This window comes from Mustela nivalis, assembly GCF_964662115.1.
Source record: "Mustela nivalis genome assembly, chromosome: 2".
In the NCBI taxonomy this organism is placed as follows: Eukaryota; Metazoa; Chordata; class Mammalia; order Carnivora; family Mustelidae; genus Mustela; species Mustela nivalis.
The window spans coordinates 137,710,570-137,727,970 of record NC_139021.1 but is presented as its reverse complement, the minus strand read 5'-3'; the positions used below and the strand labels follow the sequence as shown (position 1 = coordinate 137,727,970).

Below are 17,401 nucleotides of genomic sequence, written 5' to 3'. Positions count from 1 at the left end.
CCAGATGGCCTCCTTGGAGAGGACAGTATGGAACCCATGGAAAAGGAACCAACACATTAGTTCAGTGGGAGAATGGCACCTGCTTCTGGGGAGGCAATTCTGGCAAAGAAGAGTGAAGTTCATTATGGGTCAAACACGTCATTACCGTCTCTTCAGCTGTCTGGATCAATTCGATCCAGGTGTGTCCACAGGCTCTGGTGTGGAATGATTAGCTGTCTAGTGTGGATTCTTTATAAGGGCAGGAGGGACAGAGTGGTCAGGCAAGACACAAACAAGAGGAAGCAGGGTATGAAGTATTAACAGCTGCAGCAACAATGGCCATTTCTAGAAACCTCAGTGTAGGACCCTGTGCTGGTCCCTGCCCGTGCATACGGTCTCTCCCTTCATCAACACGGGGAGTCAAAGTGCATGCTGTGAACTCAGAGTATTCTATATGAATCTTGCTGAAGAGGTTATTTAACCTCCCTGGGCCCCAGTTTTCACATTCATAAGATAGGGAGATCACAGTGGTTTCATTCTACCCCCTAGGGAGAATGAAAAGAAATAATCCTTATAAAGTATGCAGAGCAGAATCAGGCACACAGTAAGTGCTCAATAAATATTTGCTATTATTGTGAAAGATAACATGCATTAGGTTGATAAGCAACTTAGAAGATAGGTCTTACTGTGTTTGCTGTACAGTTGAGGAAAGCAAGACCTCTCCTGCTCAATATGGTTGGGACTTTAAGCTTCGCCTGATCCCCTTTTAGGTAAAAGATAGTCTGCCAAAGGGATAGAGAGTCTGGAGACTTAGGCATGTTAACTTGGGTGGCACCATCTTTTTTGATGGACATTGGGCCACCATAGTGCCAGCACTAATTCCAAGTTATCTAGGGATAAAGCTTATGAGTTGGTGTTGACTGCATAGCAGGCTGATGGCCCAGGACTCAATCCTGCCCTGAGATCCCATGGAATTCGACTTCCCTATAAGCTTCTGTTCTGTGCATCTCCTTCTTTTTGACATTTGTCCATAGAATACCAAACTGACCACCATGTCTGAGTGCTAGCATTTTGCCTCTCAACACTGAATTCTCCAAGTTCTGAAAGGACCAGCCAGACCATGAGTGCAGGAGCAGAACTCACAGATTCAGTTTGGTGCTTAGCCTGTCCTTACCAGCTGAGGGGCCTGTCCTCTGCAGAGCATTATGGGAGGTTCAGGAGAAGTAGTGTACGTAGGTTTTGCCCTCATATCGGTTGGGATTTCAAGATGAGCACGTGTGCAACAATGAGAGCTCAACATCTAACCTATATTCACTGACTGAAGTCAGTTTCATCAGGAGGCAGAATTGCACCGGGCACTTGCTTTAAGGAGAGACCAGCATTTCTTGCATGACCAGGCAGACTTCCCAAGAGGGCCTCAACCAGTAATGGGTCTCAAATACTGGTCCATTGTGCACAGGCTCGGTTTCTCTCTCACCCATGGCTTGAGACTGAATCAACAAGCCAGTGGCCAATGCTTTACTTGCTGGGATTCACCTTCATGTCCCCAGCATCTGTCAGTGTCAGCACTGTAGTAGATGGCCCAGTTAATTAACCTCTTGAAGATTTAGGTTAATAACATCCCTTCCTCCAGGGTTGTTTTGAGGTTTAAATGAGTTAATATTTGTCAAGTGCTTGGAACGGTGTCTGCCGCATAGTAAGTGCTGGAAAACATTAACAATTCCTACTAAGTACTTAATGAATGTTAGGCAAGCATGGACGAACACAGTTCTTAGAACCTAGTAGGTTTGAACCAAATATCATCTCCCCAGCGCCTAGCCTGATACCTTATAGAGAGTAGAAATCTTTCATCTCCACAGAAGTAATAAATGGATGAGTGGATCCATCAGTGTTTTAATCCTTGTCCTCCAATGGGAATGATGTCTGGACAGTTCAGCACCGAGAATGATGAATAGTGGACACATGTGTGAATCAAGAGCAGTACCGAGAGTACATTAACTCGGTCTGTGCCTGCTCAGAGGTGACATGTTTTGATCCAGGCCCTGGGGGATGAGAAGTCCATGTGGCTGAGAACCAGAGAAGAGGCTTTGAGGGAGGGAATGGCAGGAGGCTCTGCCAGGGAGCGCCTTCAGCTAATCTCTGATGTCACAGCTCCGTCTCTCTATTCATAAAGTCGGGATTCTGTTGCTAACAAAGTCGAAGACGGTTCGCCTCATAGGCCTCCGACTTTGTGAAAACTGCGAGCCTCTTTATTTTACCTTGGTAATGGTTTGGGTTTTCAGTGGGCTGGGGTTTTATTTCTCTCGAGGGTGAACCTTTTATTTCTGGGAAGGAAAGGGGCTGCTTTGAAGGTGAAAGCCTTTTCCTAGGTCTTTCTCTTTGGAAGTCAGAGAGAAAGAAGGCCATGGAAGCAGAAATACCAGAGTCTATTATATTAATGGCTGTTTCTTCTCTCCCTGCCAGCATTTCCCCTAACCTGGAGCTTGAGGCTCTGTTCAAACGACATTTTACTCAGGTGGAATTTTATCAGGGTTCAGTCCTCAATCCACATGATCTTGCAAGAGTCAAGGTAAGAAGTAAGAGGTGACTTCTGCTTTTATTCCATCTGAGAGGGAACTGACTCTGTGGTGATGGCACATGCCTCCTAGGATGGCCAAGAGTCACCTCTGCACCCCTAATGAGATAAGTCAGATGCCACCAGCCTTGACATCCCCCTTTCCCTGGTCCCAGAGTTTCATTTCCTCTGGCACTTGCTAGGCTACTTCCCTCACTTGGACTGTCATAAAATGAAAGTTATTTTGCCAGTTCCCTCAATGTCAGCACTCCTCAAGGAAGTAGACCAGTTGTACGGATTCGGTAACCTCATATACAATGTAATAATCAAGTAATTCCCATCTTAAATACTTAAGTTGGTCTCTGTGTAGCTCTGAAATCTATTATTTACATTGGAAAGGAGCATAACATGAAGGATAAAGTATAAATAAAATTCTGCCAGGCCATAAAACATTTTTAGCTTCCTTTTTTTTTCCCTGCCACCAAAGACTAAAAGCATAAAACTAAACATGCAGATATCTGATATCACTTGGTAAAGGGCTAATCTTTCATTCCAAAATCTGTTAAGTTAAAAATTTTCTTATAAAGCAGACGTGAGGCTTATAAAGTAAAAGGATAGAGCAAAGTGACATCTGCTATTTTGCTTGTTTTATTTTTTTATTTTTATTTTTTTTAAGATTTTATTTATTTATTTGACAGAGAGAAATCACAAGTAGATGGAGAGGCAGGCAGAGAGAGAGAGAGAGGGAAGCAGGCTCCCTGCGGAGCAGAGAGCCCGATGCGGGACTCGATCCCAGGACCCTGAGATCATGACCTGAGCCGAAGGCAGCGGCTTAACCCACTGAGCCACCCAGGCGCCCCTTGCTCGTTTTATATAGATTTTGTAAACACGTTCAATATTTGCATGGCAGTGGATATAGACTAATATTGTGAATCCACTGACTTCTAAATGCTAACTGTGGTCACTACATAATTTAGTAAATAATGTCATTGGCAAACATGAATAAGCTGAAGGATCTGGGTAAATTCTTTGGATTATTAAAGAAAACTAGAGACAATTTGTGACATACAGCGGAGGAAACAATGGCCTCCCACCAAAATGCAGGAATGGTCTATTAAGTACAACATATCAAGTGGGACAGATTGCAGACCTGAGCCAGAACAAGAATTCTTATGCTTATAAAGTCCAGTTAATCTTAATATTATCCAGACATGATCCAAGTTATGACTAATGTGAAATCTAATGAGAACTTGGAGAAAATAGTTACTGTTCAAGGACCTAATTTGATGCAAGCAATTATTAGCATAGCTCATCATTCCCTCAAAGGCATAAATCTTATTTTGACTCATGTTTAGAGAAGTCAGTAGGTTTTGAGGTCATCTGTAACACATCATTTCATATACATAGATTTGTTGTCTTTCGAATATCTGAATGCTAATTGAATACTAAATAATACTGAGTTGTTATCTGATTTAGGGCTCTTATTTCCTCCTGTTCCACAGTTAAGATGCGAAAAAGGTCAGATGAAGGACTTTGGAGTCTCAATATCTAAATCCTTGACTATTCAATTAACTTGGTAACCTGAGAGAAGGGATTTAGCTCACCTGACGCCATTTCCCGACCAGAAAAATTAAGATGATGGGGTAGATCCATTGGTAGGGAAAAAAGGCAGAGAAGGGACTAAAAGGCTTCGTTAATTGTTATTTAAAGAAATCTGGAAAGATTACATCTAAGTCACTATGCCAAATGAAAAGTATAATTACGAAGGTCCACGTTGTACCCTCAAACAACAACAAGATGAAATGTTTATACCATAACAAGAACTTGCGAGCTACACTTTCGACAAAAACTATAATCTCTCTGGATTATTTTTTTCTTTCCTTGCAAAGCACCAGATTCCCCAAAAGCTGTCGACAGAGAAAGACTGCAACCAGGCATGGCTATTTATATGTTTGTATTCTGTGATTTTCCTTTCCGTGTCTTAGATAGAGTCAGCAGACGCGTGCCTCATCCTTGCCAACAAGTACTGCGCTGACCCTGATGCTGAAGACGCCTCCAACATAATGAGGTAACACTGGGGAGGCCAGGGAAGGCTCTGGGCTTGGCGCTCTGCAGCCCCTAGGCTGCCCTTTCAGGTTCTCTGCAGAGCATCATCTCTGTGGGAACTTTTTTCCCTCATGAGCCACTCTACAAATATAGGTCCAGGGGGAGCTGAGGTGCTGTGGCTGTGGAGGGCAGTGCCACAAGGCATCATAGACAGGAAGCTTATCCTTGGCAGATGGGACCCCTGGGGCTCACAGTGGGTCTTGTGTTTGAGATGTTTCAGACAGGACTAGGAAAGAGAGATTGAGATGGGTGTAGGCTTGAAGTAAGGTACCATTTTCCCGAAGGGGGATGGACCTGCCATGACTTGACTGTGGGTGATTTTGTCCGCCAGAGATAGAGATATCTGGAGATGTTCTTGGTTGTTGTAATGAACGGATGATGCTGCTCACATCCCAGGAGGTAAAGGCCAGGCATGCTGTTCAACATCCTACAACGCACAGGGGACAGTTCCCCGCAGCAGGGAATTATCTGGCTCCAAATGTCAGTAGTGCCAAGCTTGAGAAGCTCCATGTTGGAACTTTCCAAGTGTGTCTGTGGCATTGATTAATATCCCCCTCAAAGAGGAGTTGGTTGACTGATGGGCTTGTTTCAGCCAGTTTCCCAGAATGAAACAGTGTCTTCACTGAAAGCCTTCTCAGTGCTTTTAATACTAACGTGCTTTTCTAAGATAATGATCAACAGAGAACTTAGCAAACCTATTTGACTCCAACCCTCCCCTTCCCCCCAGCACCTTTTTTTACAGAACATCTTTGGGTGGGCAGGGACACACTCTGGAGACCACCACCCAGTGCCCTCCCTGGAAATGGGTGAGGCCCATGGAAGGCCATCTCCTGGCCTGACCTGACATGGCTGACCCCCACACTTCCTATTCTTTTCTCATTTCAGAAGAACACTGTTCTTCGACAATGGAATGACAAAAAAAGATATTTAGCTCCGGAGAGTTAAAGCCCCTCAGGATTCTTCTTCTCCCCTCCGGCCTACATTGCAGAGGAGTTAAGAGGCCTGGAAGGGAATAATACAGAGATGCTTCTGGAGAAGAGATGAACTAAGAGAAAACATTCCCTCCCACTACATTCCCAGGAACTCTTGCCTAATTGTGAGCAGCCGTCCTTTGGTCCAGACAGACCTCCCTCTCCCCACAGCTTGGTTTGCTGCAGTCTGGGAATGTACTGGGATGAGGGCTTGGGAAGTGGCATCTTCACCATGCTCCCGTCTCCCTTCCTTTGCTTCTAATCGGTGGCTCCAAGTGACATGAGCTTTCCCATCACTGAGGTGGGGGACTCCCCTGGTGCTTCGGGGATGAGCACGTCTTTCCCTGAGCATCTGGTGTCTATCTGGCAAGCGACATCTGGCACAGTATTCTCTTTCCTCCCGCTTGTCTTTGGCAATATGTTTTCACGCAGTTGTTTTAAGGAAGTTGATGCATGAACTCTTGTCCCCATGGCGCTTGCCAGCCTGCCGGGAGGTGGTGGAATGGGGACATGTGTCCACACCTGGGTCCACCCCCTAAACTAGTCACAGCTGGAAAGTGACTACAACAGCTCACCATCGGGTGCTCCAGAGGAACCCCCTTCCTGAACTAGGATTTCCATCCTTCCCCACGTTTTCATGTCATCTGAAATGATAAAAACGTAACCTTTCAGGAACTAGTCTTCCTGATCTTGAGATTTTCAAACATAAAAACAAAAGAAAAGAAAGTGTAATGTGTTGATCCCTGGAGAAGTTTTGGGGCTAGTGCCTCCCCCCGCCCCTTCCAAAAGTGAATAATGGAAATGAGTAATCGTTTGGAAATGGGCATTTCTCTGAATGGCAGTATTTCATTTAAGCCCAGGCTGCGGTAGGGCCAATATGAAGACTTGTAAGTTACCAGGGTGTTTGGCGGGACGCCACCGCATGAAAATTACAGGACAGAGGTAGCATCAGACATGTAATGAAGCCATGCAGTAACCAGAATCAGAACTATGGCCCAGGCAGCAAAAGGAATGGAAAGTTCAGGGTTAAAAACTGGGCTCTGTCTTTTCCTTATTTGTATAATCCTCCTTTCTCCTTCTTTTAATGAGACCAATCTGCCCCTCTTGAAATTAAAATGTCAAAGAGTCATTTGAAATGAGCTAATGCAGGAGACCCCCGCTCTGGCAGTGAACGGAATTCAGGGCTGACTGAAGCTCAAAGTCCTTGAGTTATAAGCGAGAGCCAACACAACACTTTTTCAAAAATAAAATGAATTGCTTCAAGAGCAAAAGCCCAGGGTGAATTTGTGCAGGAAGAGGCTTCTGTGCGATCCATTTCCTAAATTCACAAGTTGTAGCTTTTCAGATAAAACTGCTCCCTGCCTTCTCTCCATTTCTCCCCGCACGGAGACGTTTCTTGGTGCAGAGTTTGTGGGGGTGGTCCTAATACACGCACTCGCATTTCTGATTAGGCTTCTCGGTGGGCCGTCCTGTGGAATTCCATTCTTTAGCCTTCCTTGTCACAGAAGGAAATGTGCAATGTCACCTCTGACAGAGTCGGTAATGACAAAAACCATAACTTACACGTGGCGAGAGCTTTTAATGATTTCAAAGCATTTCCACATCTGGTCTTTCATTTGCTGCTCATACCAAAGCCTGTGAAATAAATAAAGCAGGTACCATTGCCCCCAACGTCCAGATGAGGAAACAGTCACAAAGAACCCAGGGATTTCCTGAAGGTCACCCAGTTCCTTAGTACATCGGGACTGGAATCCAGGTGTTTCTACTCTTCCATATGTAGCCCAGTCTCAGGGAGCAGAAGCCAGGGGTGGATTGGGGGAGGGCAGTGACTCATCGGCAGTATAGACTGAGGGCAGTTTGCCTGGGTGCTAGGGGGCAGGGAGAGTGGAATTTTCTATCAGACGGTGGCCGTCCAGCCAGCCTTGGATTTTTATTTTCCACCAGCATTAAAGTCTTCACTTAGACTCTATTATCTATCAAAGGCTGAGTCATTGATCCCGACATAAGAGCCCTGCTCAGAAATCATTTTTGTCAGTGGCCTTGTGTGTGTGACAGTTTAGTATCACTTGTCAGGCTGGTTGTTTGATTCGTCATTGTTGTCTCAAGTTGTTAACTTGGAGAACTGGACTCAGAGCAAGTTGCTTCTAGGCTTGTCCCCAGGGTATGTGAGATTGCAAACCTCCCTTGGCCCGTGGCTTGAGGCCGCCTTATTTAGATGTCTCTGTAGGCAGTAAGCCCGTGACCCTGCTCTGGATCACCTGTGCCACTAAACGGGCCCACACGCGACACCAAGGCACCAGAGAACCGCTCTCTTCTTTCCTGCCCCACGCACAGTCTGTGGTCATTCTGTTGATTTCTTTCTCATGCTGCCATGGGGGTACAGTGATGGACACCGTTTAACCAGGCCCTGTGCCAGCAAGCCTTCTGGATGGTCCTGGCTGCTGGCCCCACATTCACTCTGTTTGGGTACGGTCAAATTCGTGTTCCCGTCAGACTCCAAGAGTTAGACAGACCCCGCCTCAGCTGTGGTTCTTTCTTTTTCAGAGTCATCTCCATAAAGAACTACCACCCGAAGATAAGAATCATCACTCAGATGCTGCAGTATCACAACAAGGTAGGACAGCGAGAGGCCGGGCCCATCCTAAGCTCAGAGGTGCACAAGCATGCCTGGTCTCTCTCCTCTCATTGTACAGATGCATGTGCACACATACACAAATGCATGTGCACACACACACACATGTGCACATGCACACACACATGCCCCCCCCCACATGTGCACACATGTGCTGCAGTAATCCAAAGGGCTAGACAAGGGGTGCTGGGTACATACCTCCCTGGGGCCTTTCTTCAGTGCAAGCACCTTATTGACCGCTGCTCACTGGAAGGCAGCATCTGTTGGACCCCCAGGTTGGAATATTGATTTAACCTTAGATCCCAATTTCAACAATGTCCACTTTTTATGTACTGTACTCCTTTCTTTCTATCTTTCTTTTCTTTTTTCTTTTTTTTTTTTTAAGATTTCATGTATTTATTTGACAGAGAGAGAGAGACCACAAGTACGCAGAGAGGCAGGCAGAGGGGGGGGTGGGAAGCAGGCTCCCCGCTGAGCAGAGAGCCCAATACAGGGCGTGATCCCAGGACCCTGAGATCATGACCCAAGCCAAAGGCAGAGGTTTAACCCACCGAGTCACCCAGGCGCCCTTTTACTCTCTTCTGTAGTCCGGCGTATGAGTGAAGGAGTCCTGCCTTGTGCCCTCAGGGACGGACGGGGGTAGTCTGGGGTAGAGAGCTTCCCAGGCGAGTGATAGGGCCTTGCTACCAGAGACCAGGTGACATGGAGGAGCAGACCACGCACCGGGTGGAGAATGCGGAACATGGCCTTCTCCTGCTGCAGAGGAGAACTGGCTTGGTTGAACCGAGGGAAAAAGTTGCTCTCCAGAGATAAGACATAAAGGAATTTTCCTCCTGTTCTAGTTTAGAAGGGGATTGGGAAGAAAACAAACGTTGGAGTCTATGCTGTTTCGCTTGTGATTACTTCTCAGTCTCTCATTCAAAGGCACTGCTCCTTCACGCTGCCTGTCACTGAGCTCCCAGGAAAACAGCTTTGGGGGAGGGAAGGTGGCACCTTTCTCCGTTTGATGTGGAACGGGTGATTCCCCGTAATGAGGCTGGGAAACCGGAGGCTGCTCGGTACCTGGAACCAGGTGTTCTGTCTGAGCACAATAACTCCCCGCTGGGTTATGAGTGAGCGTGTGTCCATCTTCTAGGCCATATTCCCTGCGAAATAGGCAGTCAGGTGACCCAGAGAAGACCCTGTTCTGCCAAATGCACCAGTGCCATGCCATTATTTCTTAATTGCTGGCAAGGGCTGCCCATTTCGCTGTGTGGAGGCCCATCAGAGGCCGTTGTGAAGTGGGGCCTGCTGTCGGCGACCGGCCTACCGCTCGGGTCTGCTGCCCACTGCCCGGCCCTCAGCAGGTGCTTCCACGGCAGAACGTGTTGCACTCCAGCCAGTGGGCTTGGTGGTGGGCACCTAAGGTCCCATTGTCCTGTTCATCTCTGGAAAACCCAAGGACACGGAAGACATAAAGTGAGGATATCGGGGACTCACAAGCATCGGTCTGGAGAAGTTTCTAGATAGCAGCCCCTATAGGTGGAGGGGAATTTTATTAGCAAGCCTGTGGCTGGAGACAGCTCCTCAGGCAATAAACTCTTCTTTCATTTGTGATTTGAAATTTCATTCAGTGTGGGAGTGCTTTAAGCTGTTGTTTAGGTTTTTGGCTGAATTTAGATTGAAGAGGGAAATTAATGTAGTAGTTTAGAAATGGGTGTCAATTCCTTTTATCCCCCTTGCAATGAGTATGGATGCTGCCTCTTCAAGAAATTCGGGATGGTTTCAGCTGTGATTTCTGTCAAAGTCCAAGTAGCTGAATGGACCTAGGATCTGGATGGAACCTGGTCAGTACTCACATGACCATAGCCACGCTGAATGTCTGGTCCACGCTGAGGACTCTGGTACAAACCTTTTCATGATAATTATTCAGGAAAAAAATGATGAAGGCGGCAACCGATCCTGAAAACACATTTTCAGGGAATGTGCCAAAAACACATTTTTGCTTAGAATCACCCCAATATGTTGGGGTTTCAGAGTCAGGCAAAATCACGTGTGAGACTTTGCCCCTATAGGATGAGTAATGGATGAACCCACTTTTCTCGATCATTTCATTTCCCTCTTCTAGAGGGAGCAAAAAGTCCGCTGGTCATTGTCATCCCATTCCTCATGGAATTGCAGATGGACACTTGTCACCCTGCTCTATAACTGCTATTTTTTGAGATGCTCCCACCTTCTCTTTAATCTGTTTTTCCCCCCATTGCCTTACAGTCTTATTTTTCTTCCTCTCTCTGTCCTTTCTCTTCATCCATGAATAAATGCCCAGAGGCCTCCACCCATTAAAACTTGCTTTCTTGAAAGACCCTGGTATGTGTATGTAAACTTATGTTGCAATCAGGGTGCCTGGGTGGCTCAGTGGGTTAAAGCCTCTGCCTTCAGCTCAGGTCATGATCCCAGGGTCCTGGGATCGAGCCCCGCATCGGGCTTTCTGCTCAGCAGGGAGCCTGCTTCCTCTCTCTTCCTCTCTCTCTGCCTACCTCTCTGCCTACTTGTGATCTCTATCTAATAAATAAATAAAATATTTAAAAAAACAAACAAACTTATGTTGCACACAACACACTTTAAGTGATAGTTAATTCCATAATTGGATATGAGACTTAAAACATAAAGAATTTCAATTCCCTGTGCTCTAATGATGCTGGTATTCCAGGGCCTAAAGGGATGTAGGCAAGCTGCCTACTTCTCTCCAAGTAAAATTGGTCCTGAGTTTGTCATCATAATAATCTTAGATATTTGTGGCCTATTTTATGGTTTTAAAAGAGCTTGACATCCATTATCACATTTAGTTCTCCTTTGGCCATCTGTGCATGCTAGCATCCCAGTGTGACTCCAGACTGGGAGTCTGTGTTCTCCCAGACAGAGCAGCTCTGGTGAGTACAACTCGTGGTCACTTGGCAGGCATTGAGCTAAGAACAGAATGGCCAACTGTCACCTTCTCTGTAAATAGAGCCCACCCCACTGAACCAAACTCTGGTTCCTCACAGCAGGCCTTCTAGAAGGACTGGTGTTTTCTAAAGTGGATCTGATTTCATGGAGAGAAACACTCAGCCCAGCCCAGATGTCTCTGAACGCAGAAAGAAGATGGCACAGGGCACTCATTTTTGATTTGAGTATTGTAAATGTTTTGAAGCTTTTCAAGGAAAGAACAGTTGATGATATCATAGAAAAGTATCACTTCCGATGACTTGGCTGCTAATGGATTTTTAATTTTCTGAATAGATTCTAGAAAGAAAGGTCTTTGTCTAAGACCTAGAAACCAAGTCCCAGTGGCCCAATGGTGATGCAAGATCTTTGAGCTTTCTCACTAAAAAACACTTAGATTCTTGGGCAATAGTGTTGAAGTGTTTTCTCTGTAATGAACTTTGTTCCTTATGGTGGCTTTCTCAAAGTTATTTATGGATAGGAAAGGCTGGAACTGGACTTGACCTCTACTGGTTTCCCAGGAAAGCATATTTCACATTTCTCCTTCTTGAGATGAGGAGTGGTCCAGTGGCTGATCAAAGGGGGACCCTGGTCCTGCTACACCTGTTTTATCAGGCCTCATTCTTCAGATCCAGGATTTGCCTCTAGACCTCTGTGCAATGATGCTGGCATTTTCCAGTGGACCCAGATATCCCTCAGATGAAGGACAGAAGTGTCAGAACAGAGGAGTTGAGTTCCTTGTGAAATTTCCTCTCTTCATCTCATGCACACAGATGTTCCTCCTGGCCTTTGGTACATCCCTCCCTGCTCCCTGCTACAATTGGGGAAGATATAACAGCCCATGAAAGGAGGCCATATGGAAGCCCGAGAACTGAAACAGACTTGACTTTCCCATGTAATAACATGTGAAATATGCCTAAGGAACTCAAACCAGATGGGGACAGGGGGGACCCAAGGCCCAAGAGCCTGGACTTCATACCTTCAAAAACTTGGCACATGGGGATATGAGAGCCTCTCTGGAAAAGGCTTTGTTTGATTGTTCGTTTGCTTGCTTGAAAGTGCCATGAAGATTAGTAAAGGGGGAAGGTGGCCTTTGCCAGCCAGTGAAGAGTTGGGAGAGAAACAGTGTAAGGGGCAAAACGATCCGCTGGAATCAGGCCTGTGATGGGAAAAGGTCTCTGATACTCAGCTTGGCAGAAATTACCATCCATCATGGCCTACACACCAAACTTTTTAACCATGCTCTCGTTAGGGAGGATACGGTCTTCTCTCCCAGGAGTCATTGCTGGCTTAGGACTTGTGAAACTGTCACAGGACTTTGAGGAAGGAATTTCACAAGAGGGGAATTTCTGATAGCAGAGCAAGAAGCCATTGGACTTGTTCTTATTTCCATAATGGCATCTTCTCTTCTAGTAGGTACGGCCGTAGTGTGTTACCCTGACAGTGAAGGGAAGCCTTCTGGGTGCTCCTGGTGTTTGCTGGTACCTGGAGAAAAATAGGCGTTTCAGGGCCATAAAGTCTTGGCATCCATGGGGGGTCTAGTAGGGCTTTCAGCTACAACCTCAAATGCAAAGCAAGTGGTCTTTCTCTTATGACTTGGAAAAACACTTAAAGAGTTTTTGGGACAAAGACTTTGCATTTTGGGAGGTAGCTTTCTCCATTTATTAGACAAATTACATCCTTAGAAAGTTCCTTTATAAAATAAGCCGAAAAACTGCTTTCTTGTAACATATACCAGTCAGTCCTAATTCTGGCCCCTGGAACAAAGCAAGACAAGCCTAATCTCTTTTCATTGCAGCAGCACCTGAGGCTTTCAGAGGTAACCGTCCTGTCTCCATGAGGGTGTGGTCCTTCTTCAGGCCAGACACTGCTGGCTCTCTTAACTGTTTCTCGTAAGACGTTTTCCAGAACCCCCACCTCTCCTTGTGCTTGTCATTTTTTTTTCTGGAAGTTATTCAATTGATCAGTTTTCCCTCTTTAAATCTGACTGTTACAACTGGATCAAGTACTCTGGAACCAGCCTGACTGGTTCACAGCAGAATGAAACATTTGTTTCCCTTGATCTGGAGACCATTTCTAACAAGCAAGCATTGGCTTTCTCTGTAATCTGTCACACAGTTGGCCTTTTTTTGGGATTTGAGTTACCCACACACTTAAGTTTTTTTCCCTTCTTTCCCCCTCAGCTCTACTGCCAAGTTAGATCTTCTCATTTTGAATTTATACATTGATTTTTTTTTTTTTTTGAACCTAAATGCTGAACTTGACATTAAGACTTTTAAAAATTTTTCCTGGTTGTTTTTCTGCCCATTTTTCCAATCCTGGCAAAGTTTTTGAATTTTGACTCCTTCATCCAATGGATGATCTCTGACTCTGCTTCATGCTGCTTAAAACTAATCAGATGAGCATGTGTCTGTGTCCTTATCCTCGGGTGTGACCTGTTACATAGGATCAGTCCATCTGCAAGAGATCATAATATGTCTACACTGTGATTTGCCTGATGATTTAGGTCAGTGCTACTCAAAGTGTGGTCCCTAGATTGCACCTCGAATTTGTTAGAAATGCAAATTCTCCAGCCTCGCCCTGCACCCTACTAGATCAGAAAGTGTGAAGGAGGGGCCGGCAATATGTGTACCAACCCACCAGGTGATTCTGAGGCCCACTCAGACTTGGGGGCCACTGACCTGGAGTTTCGGGGATGCAGATTAAAAAAAGATTCTAAAACACACAGACAACTGAGGGTCCGAGTCTGTTTGAGGAGCTCTTTTATGAACAACCTAGCGAGCTATTCTAGTAATGTGGGCTGATGTGTCTGTCCCAAGAGGAAATTCCCTCTGGACTCTGTTGGCTACATGACAAATCCCAGGGGAAGACCTGGGTTAGGGAGGCACAGAAGCAATGTTCCAGAGAGAACCCCGAGGACTGAAGTCCACGGAATAGGGGAGTGGAATGAAATAGCAAACAGCAGGCTCAGGCCAGGGAAAGAAAGGATGAGTCTAAACGCCTCTGAGCCGTCGGGCAGTGATGCATTTCCCAGAGGAGATTTGCAACCATTGAACATTTAGCAACCTCAGTTCTCATACCTTGTGTTTGCTTCTACAGGCCCATCTGCTAAACATCCCGAGCTGGAACTGGAAAGAGGGAGATGATGCAATCTGCCTCGCGGAGCTGAAGCTGGGGTTCATAGCCCAGAGCTGTCTGGCTCAAGGCCTCTCCACCATGCTCGCCAACCTCTTCTCCATGAGGTCATTCATAAAGGTAACGTCTTGTCCTATTAGAGCCCATTAGCCCCGGATTCAGTTTGTCGTGGGGTTGAGTAGAGAGCACAGCTTAAACTCAAAACAGATCGACGGGCTTTAACCACTCTGGTTAAGGAGAAATTCCTTGTTACAGATTTGGGCACGAGGCCAACTTCTTTCAAAATTATGTTTTTATTTTTATTTGGCACATCCACGGCCATTAAATGATTGTTCAAAGCACAAATCCTCTCTTTTTTTTAGATAAACCACATGTTTATCTATCAACAAAGCCTCCGCTGTTAAAACAAAAATATGATTTATATACATTCCATATGGCACCAGAGTGCCTAAAGAAAAGAATTATCATTTTGCTTTTTTTACATCAAGTGGCTGGTGGACCTCTCACTGTGCAGATAAATGCAGACCATGTGTTTGTGCTGAAGCCCAAACCCCAACAACATAATTCATTTATTTATTTCTGCACAATCAAGGAGGCCAGCAGGGCTGACATGCCACGGTTGTTTGAATGGAGAGTGGAATGAGGGGCCGACTCCTCAGCAGCGGCGCCCTGTGTGCCATGAGATGGGCGGTCTGGCTCTGCTCGTCTCCTCTTCACCCTGAAGAGCGGGCTGGGCAGCCACCCCAGCGTCTCCAGAGTGGCCCCTGCCTGCTGGACCAACCCAGGCAATGAAAGACCCAACTCTTTCCTCACAGGCCAGGCCGGGGCACTGGCCAGGCCAGGGCAGGCCCATTTCCGGGACACTGGGTTGAAGGCCCGGGCCCTTTCTAAGAGGGCTTTTGGAGTAATGATAACACCCGTCCTCATCCTTGCATTGTTCTTAACCTAGACCAGTCAAGGAGGCAGACCAGGACAGAAAAACCCGCCCAGTGTGGGCCTTTCTGACTTGGCATTGGTGGTCGTCAGCTCAGGATTTGGGCTTCCGTTTCCCCTTCCTGCAAGAGTAGGGATAGAGGTGGGAAAGTTGTGAGTTACCAGGAGGTCCCATGAGGGGGGCTAGAAGCCCTGTGATCCTAGGTGTGATACCTCCAGCCCTTGGCTGCCATTACTGCAGTGTGTGGCACTGGTGGTCCGTTGTTTGGGGGAGTCGAGGCGATGGCCCTGGAGGCGGTGGGAAGGATGGGCGGGAAGAGTGGGGCTGAGACGACGGACCGGCTACCTGCGTGGGCTCACCCGGGGCATCCCGCCGTGGCATTAGAGCAGGGCTTTTCTCTCAGCCCTTACCCTCTCTACCCACCTAATTTACATTACATAGGCAGTTCCTAGATAAAAATCCTTTATGTGAGAGGACAAATTGTGCTGGAGTCCCTTCTATCACTTTAGCAAAGGATGCCTTGATCAAAACATTCCTTCAGCTCCCTATGTGCCCAAAGACCTCAACTCCACAGAACTCCAGGCTCAGACCCAGCACACAAATAAGGGTATTGCGGTTTTTTTTCTTTTCTTTTCTCTTCTTTTCCTTTCTTTTCTTTTTTTAATGGCTTCTTTAATCCGGGCTGCTATTCCCCTGCCTGGATGAAACTGAATGCAGGCTAAATGGAGTTGGCAGGGGAGGTCTGTGTGGCGGGACTGAGAAGCATACCCCAAAGCCAGATGTAGCCTTGTGTCTCCCACGGCTCTCGTGTTCAACACAAGGAACCCAGACCCCAGGATAAAGGACTGTCACCAAGAGAGCTCTTCTGGCTCATTCATCTGAGCTCTGGTGGTTTTCTCCAGCAGGGAGTTACCCACAGGCCCAAGCACGAGGTCTGAGACCTGGGCTCTGCTTCCTTTTGTTGATGTAACACGGTCTTGGCAGGGCCCTACCGCACATGGGGCACTTGACATGCGTATGTTTTGATTTTGTGGTGCCTGCATGGAAACTGGAGCTGCCTGTCAAGAAAATTAATAAAATGGATGTGACGCTGATTCCTCAGTGTTATTATTGAGCAGGGAAAAAGAACTTCTGTCCAACTCTCCTCAAGACCCTGCAGGGCCTCACCTCTGGAGCCAAGGACGTCCCCTCCAGCCTAGCGAATCCCACTGCCAAGTTCCTATTTAGGAAGAGCCTGTGGAAGAGGCCTGGCTGGGCCCTGGTGTAACTGAAAACACATTTCCCTCCTAGGGTTATGTTACTGTGTCATTTCTGCCCGGAGCCAGGTCCCCCGTGTTCGGAGGTAGCTCTCTGAACATGGCCTCTTGACATTCAGGTGGTCTTTGTGTTGGAATTTGCTAAGGCACATGACCTGGAAATAGCAAGGTTTCCCTGCATCTATTGTTTTCACTTAAAATAAGGACTGCCGGAAGCACGTGTTCCCCACTCTGTGGCGTCATGCTGGTGCACTGACCCTCCAGATCCCCGATCCTTGTCTCCCTCAGGTCATGATAAACACCTTGATGATGGTCTCCTTGGCAGGTTTTATATATTATCTCCCATTCCCGAGGTCATAGTGTCTTCACTCATTTTTACTGGGCAGGGGGCAGATGGAAAAGGAAATCTAGAAATGGATGATCGTTGCCAGAAATTGCTTCCTGCCCCAGTATCCCCCATGTCCTCCGGCAGAGAATTCATTAGTACTTCCATAGGGACAGGAGGGCCCCCAGGATGGAGAGAGGTGGGATGAGGCTTTGGCGGGTTTCATCCCTTGAGAACACTTAGTGTTTCTGGAAGCCAGAGGTGGAGTGTGTGCTCAGCCTCTCCCTTGCCCTGGGCAGGTACAGCATCTGTTTCTTGGTTCTGCAGAATACATTGTACTCTGTATATATATCACAGGCAGAAGCACAGTTGGCCGGCCACGGGGACTTTAGTGTCCATGAGACCAAAAGCCAAGGCTGAAAGGGAGGATAATAAAGCTTAGCAAGAGGGAGGGGCTCCTGCTATGCAGGGGTTCCAAGGGACCCAGGCCAGTGGTACCAGCAAAATATGGGGAACACTTGTGTGTCCCCTGAGCAATATCACTTTCA

The 17,401-nt window shown here is 46.7% G+C and overlaps 1 protein-coding gene across 12 annotated transcripts in view; it reads left to right on the top strand.

Moving 5' to 3' along the window:
• The window catches only part of KCNMA1 (potassium calcium-activated channel subfamily M alpha 1), a 722,449-nt gene that overhangs the window by 516,126 nt on the left and 188,922 nt on the right, over positions 1-17,401 (top strand). For all 12 annotated transcript variants that reach the window (XM_082719524.1, XM_082719523.1, XM_082719521.1 and 9 more), the window contains exons 11-14: positions 2,443-2,548; positions 4,519-4,601; positions 8,155-8,224; positions 14,303-14,458. In XM_082719524.1, the coding sequence (XP_082575650.1) occupies positions 2,443-2,548; positions 4,519-4,601; positions 8,155-8,224; positions 14,303-14,458 (415 nt within the window). The remainder of the gene's footprint in view (positions 1-2,442; positions 2,549-4,518; positions 4,602-8,154; positions 8,225-14,302; positions 14,459-17,401) is intronic.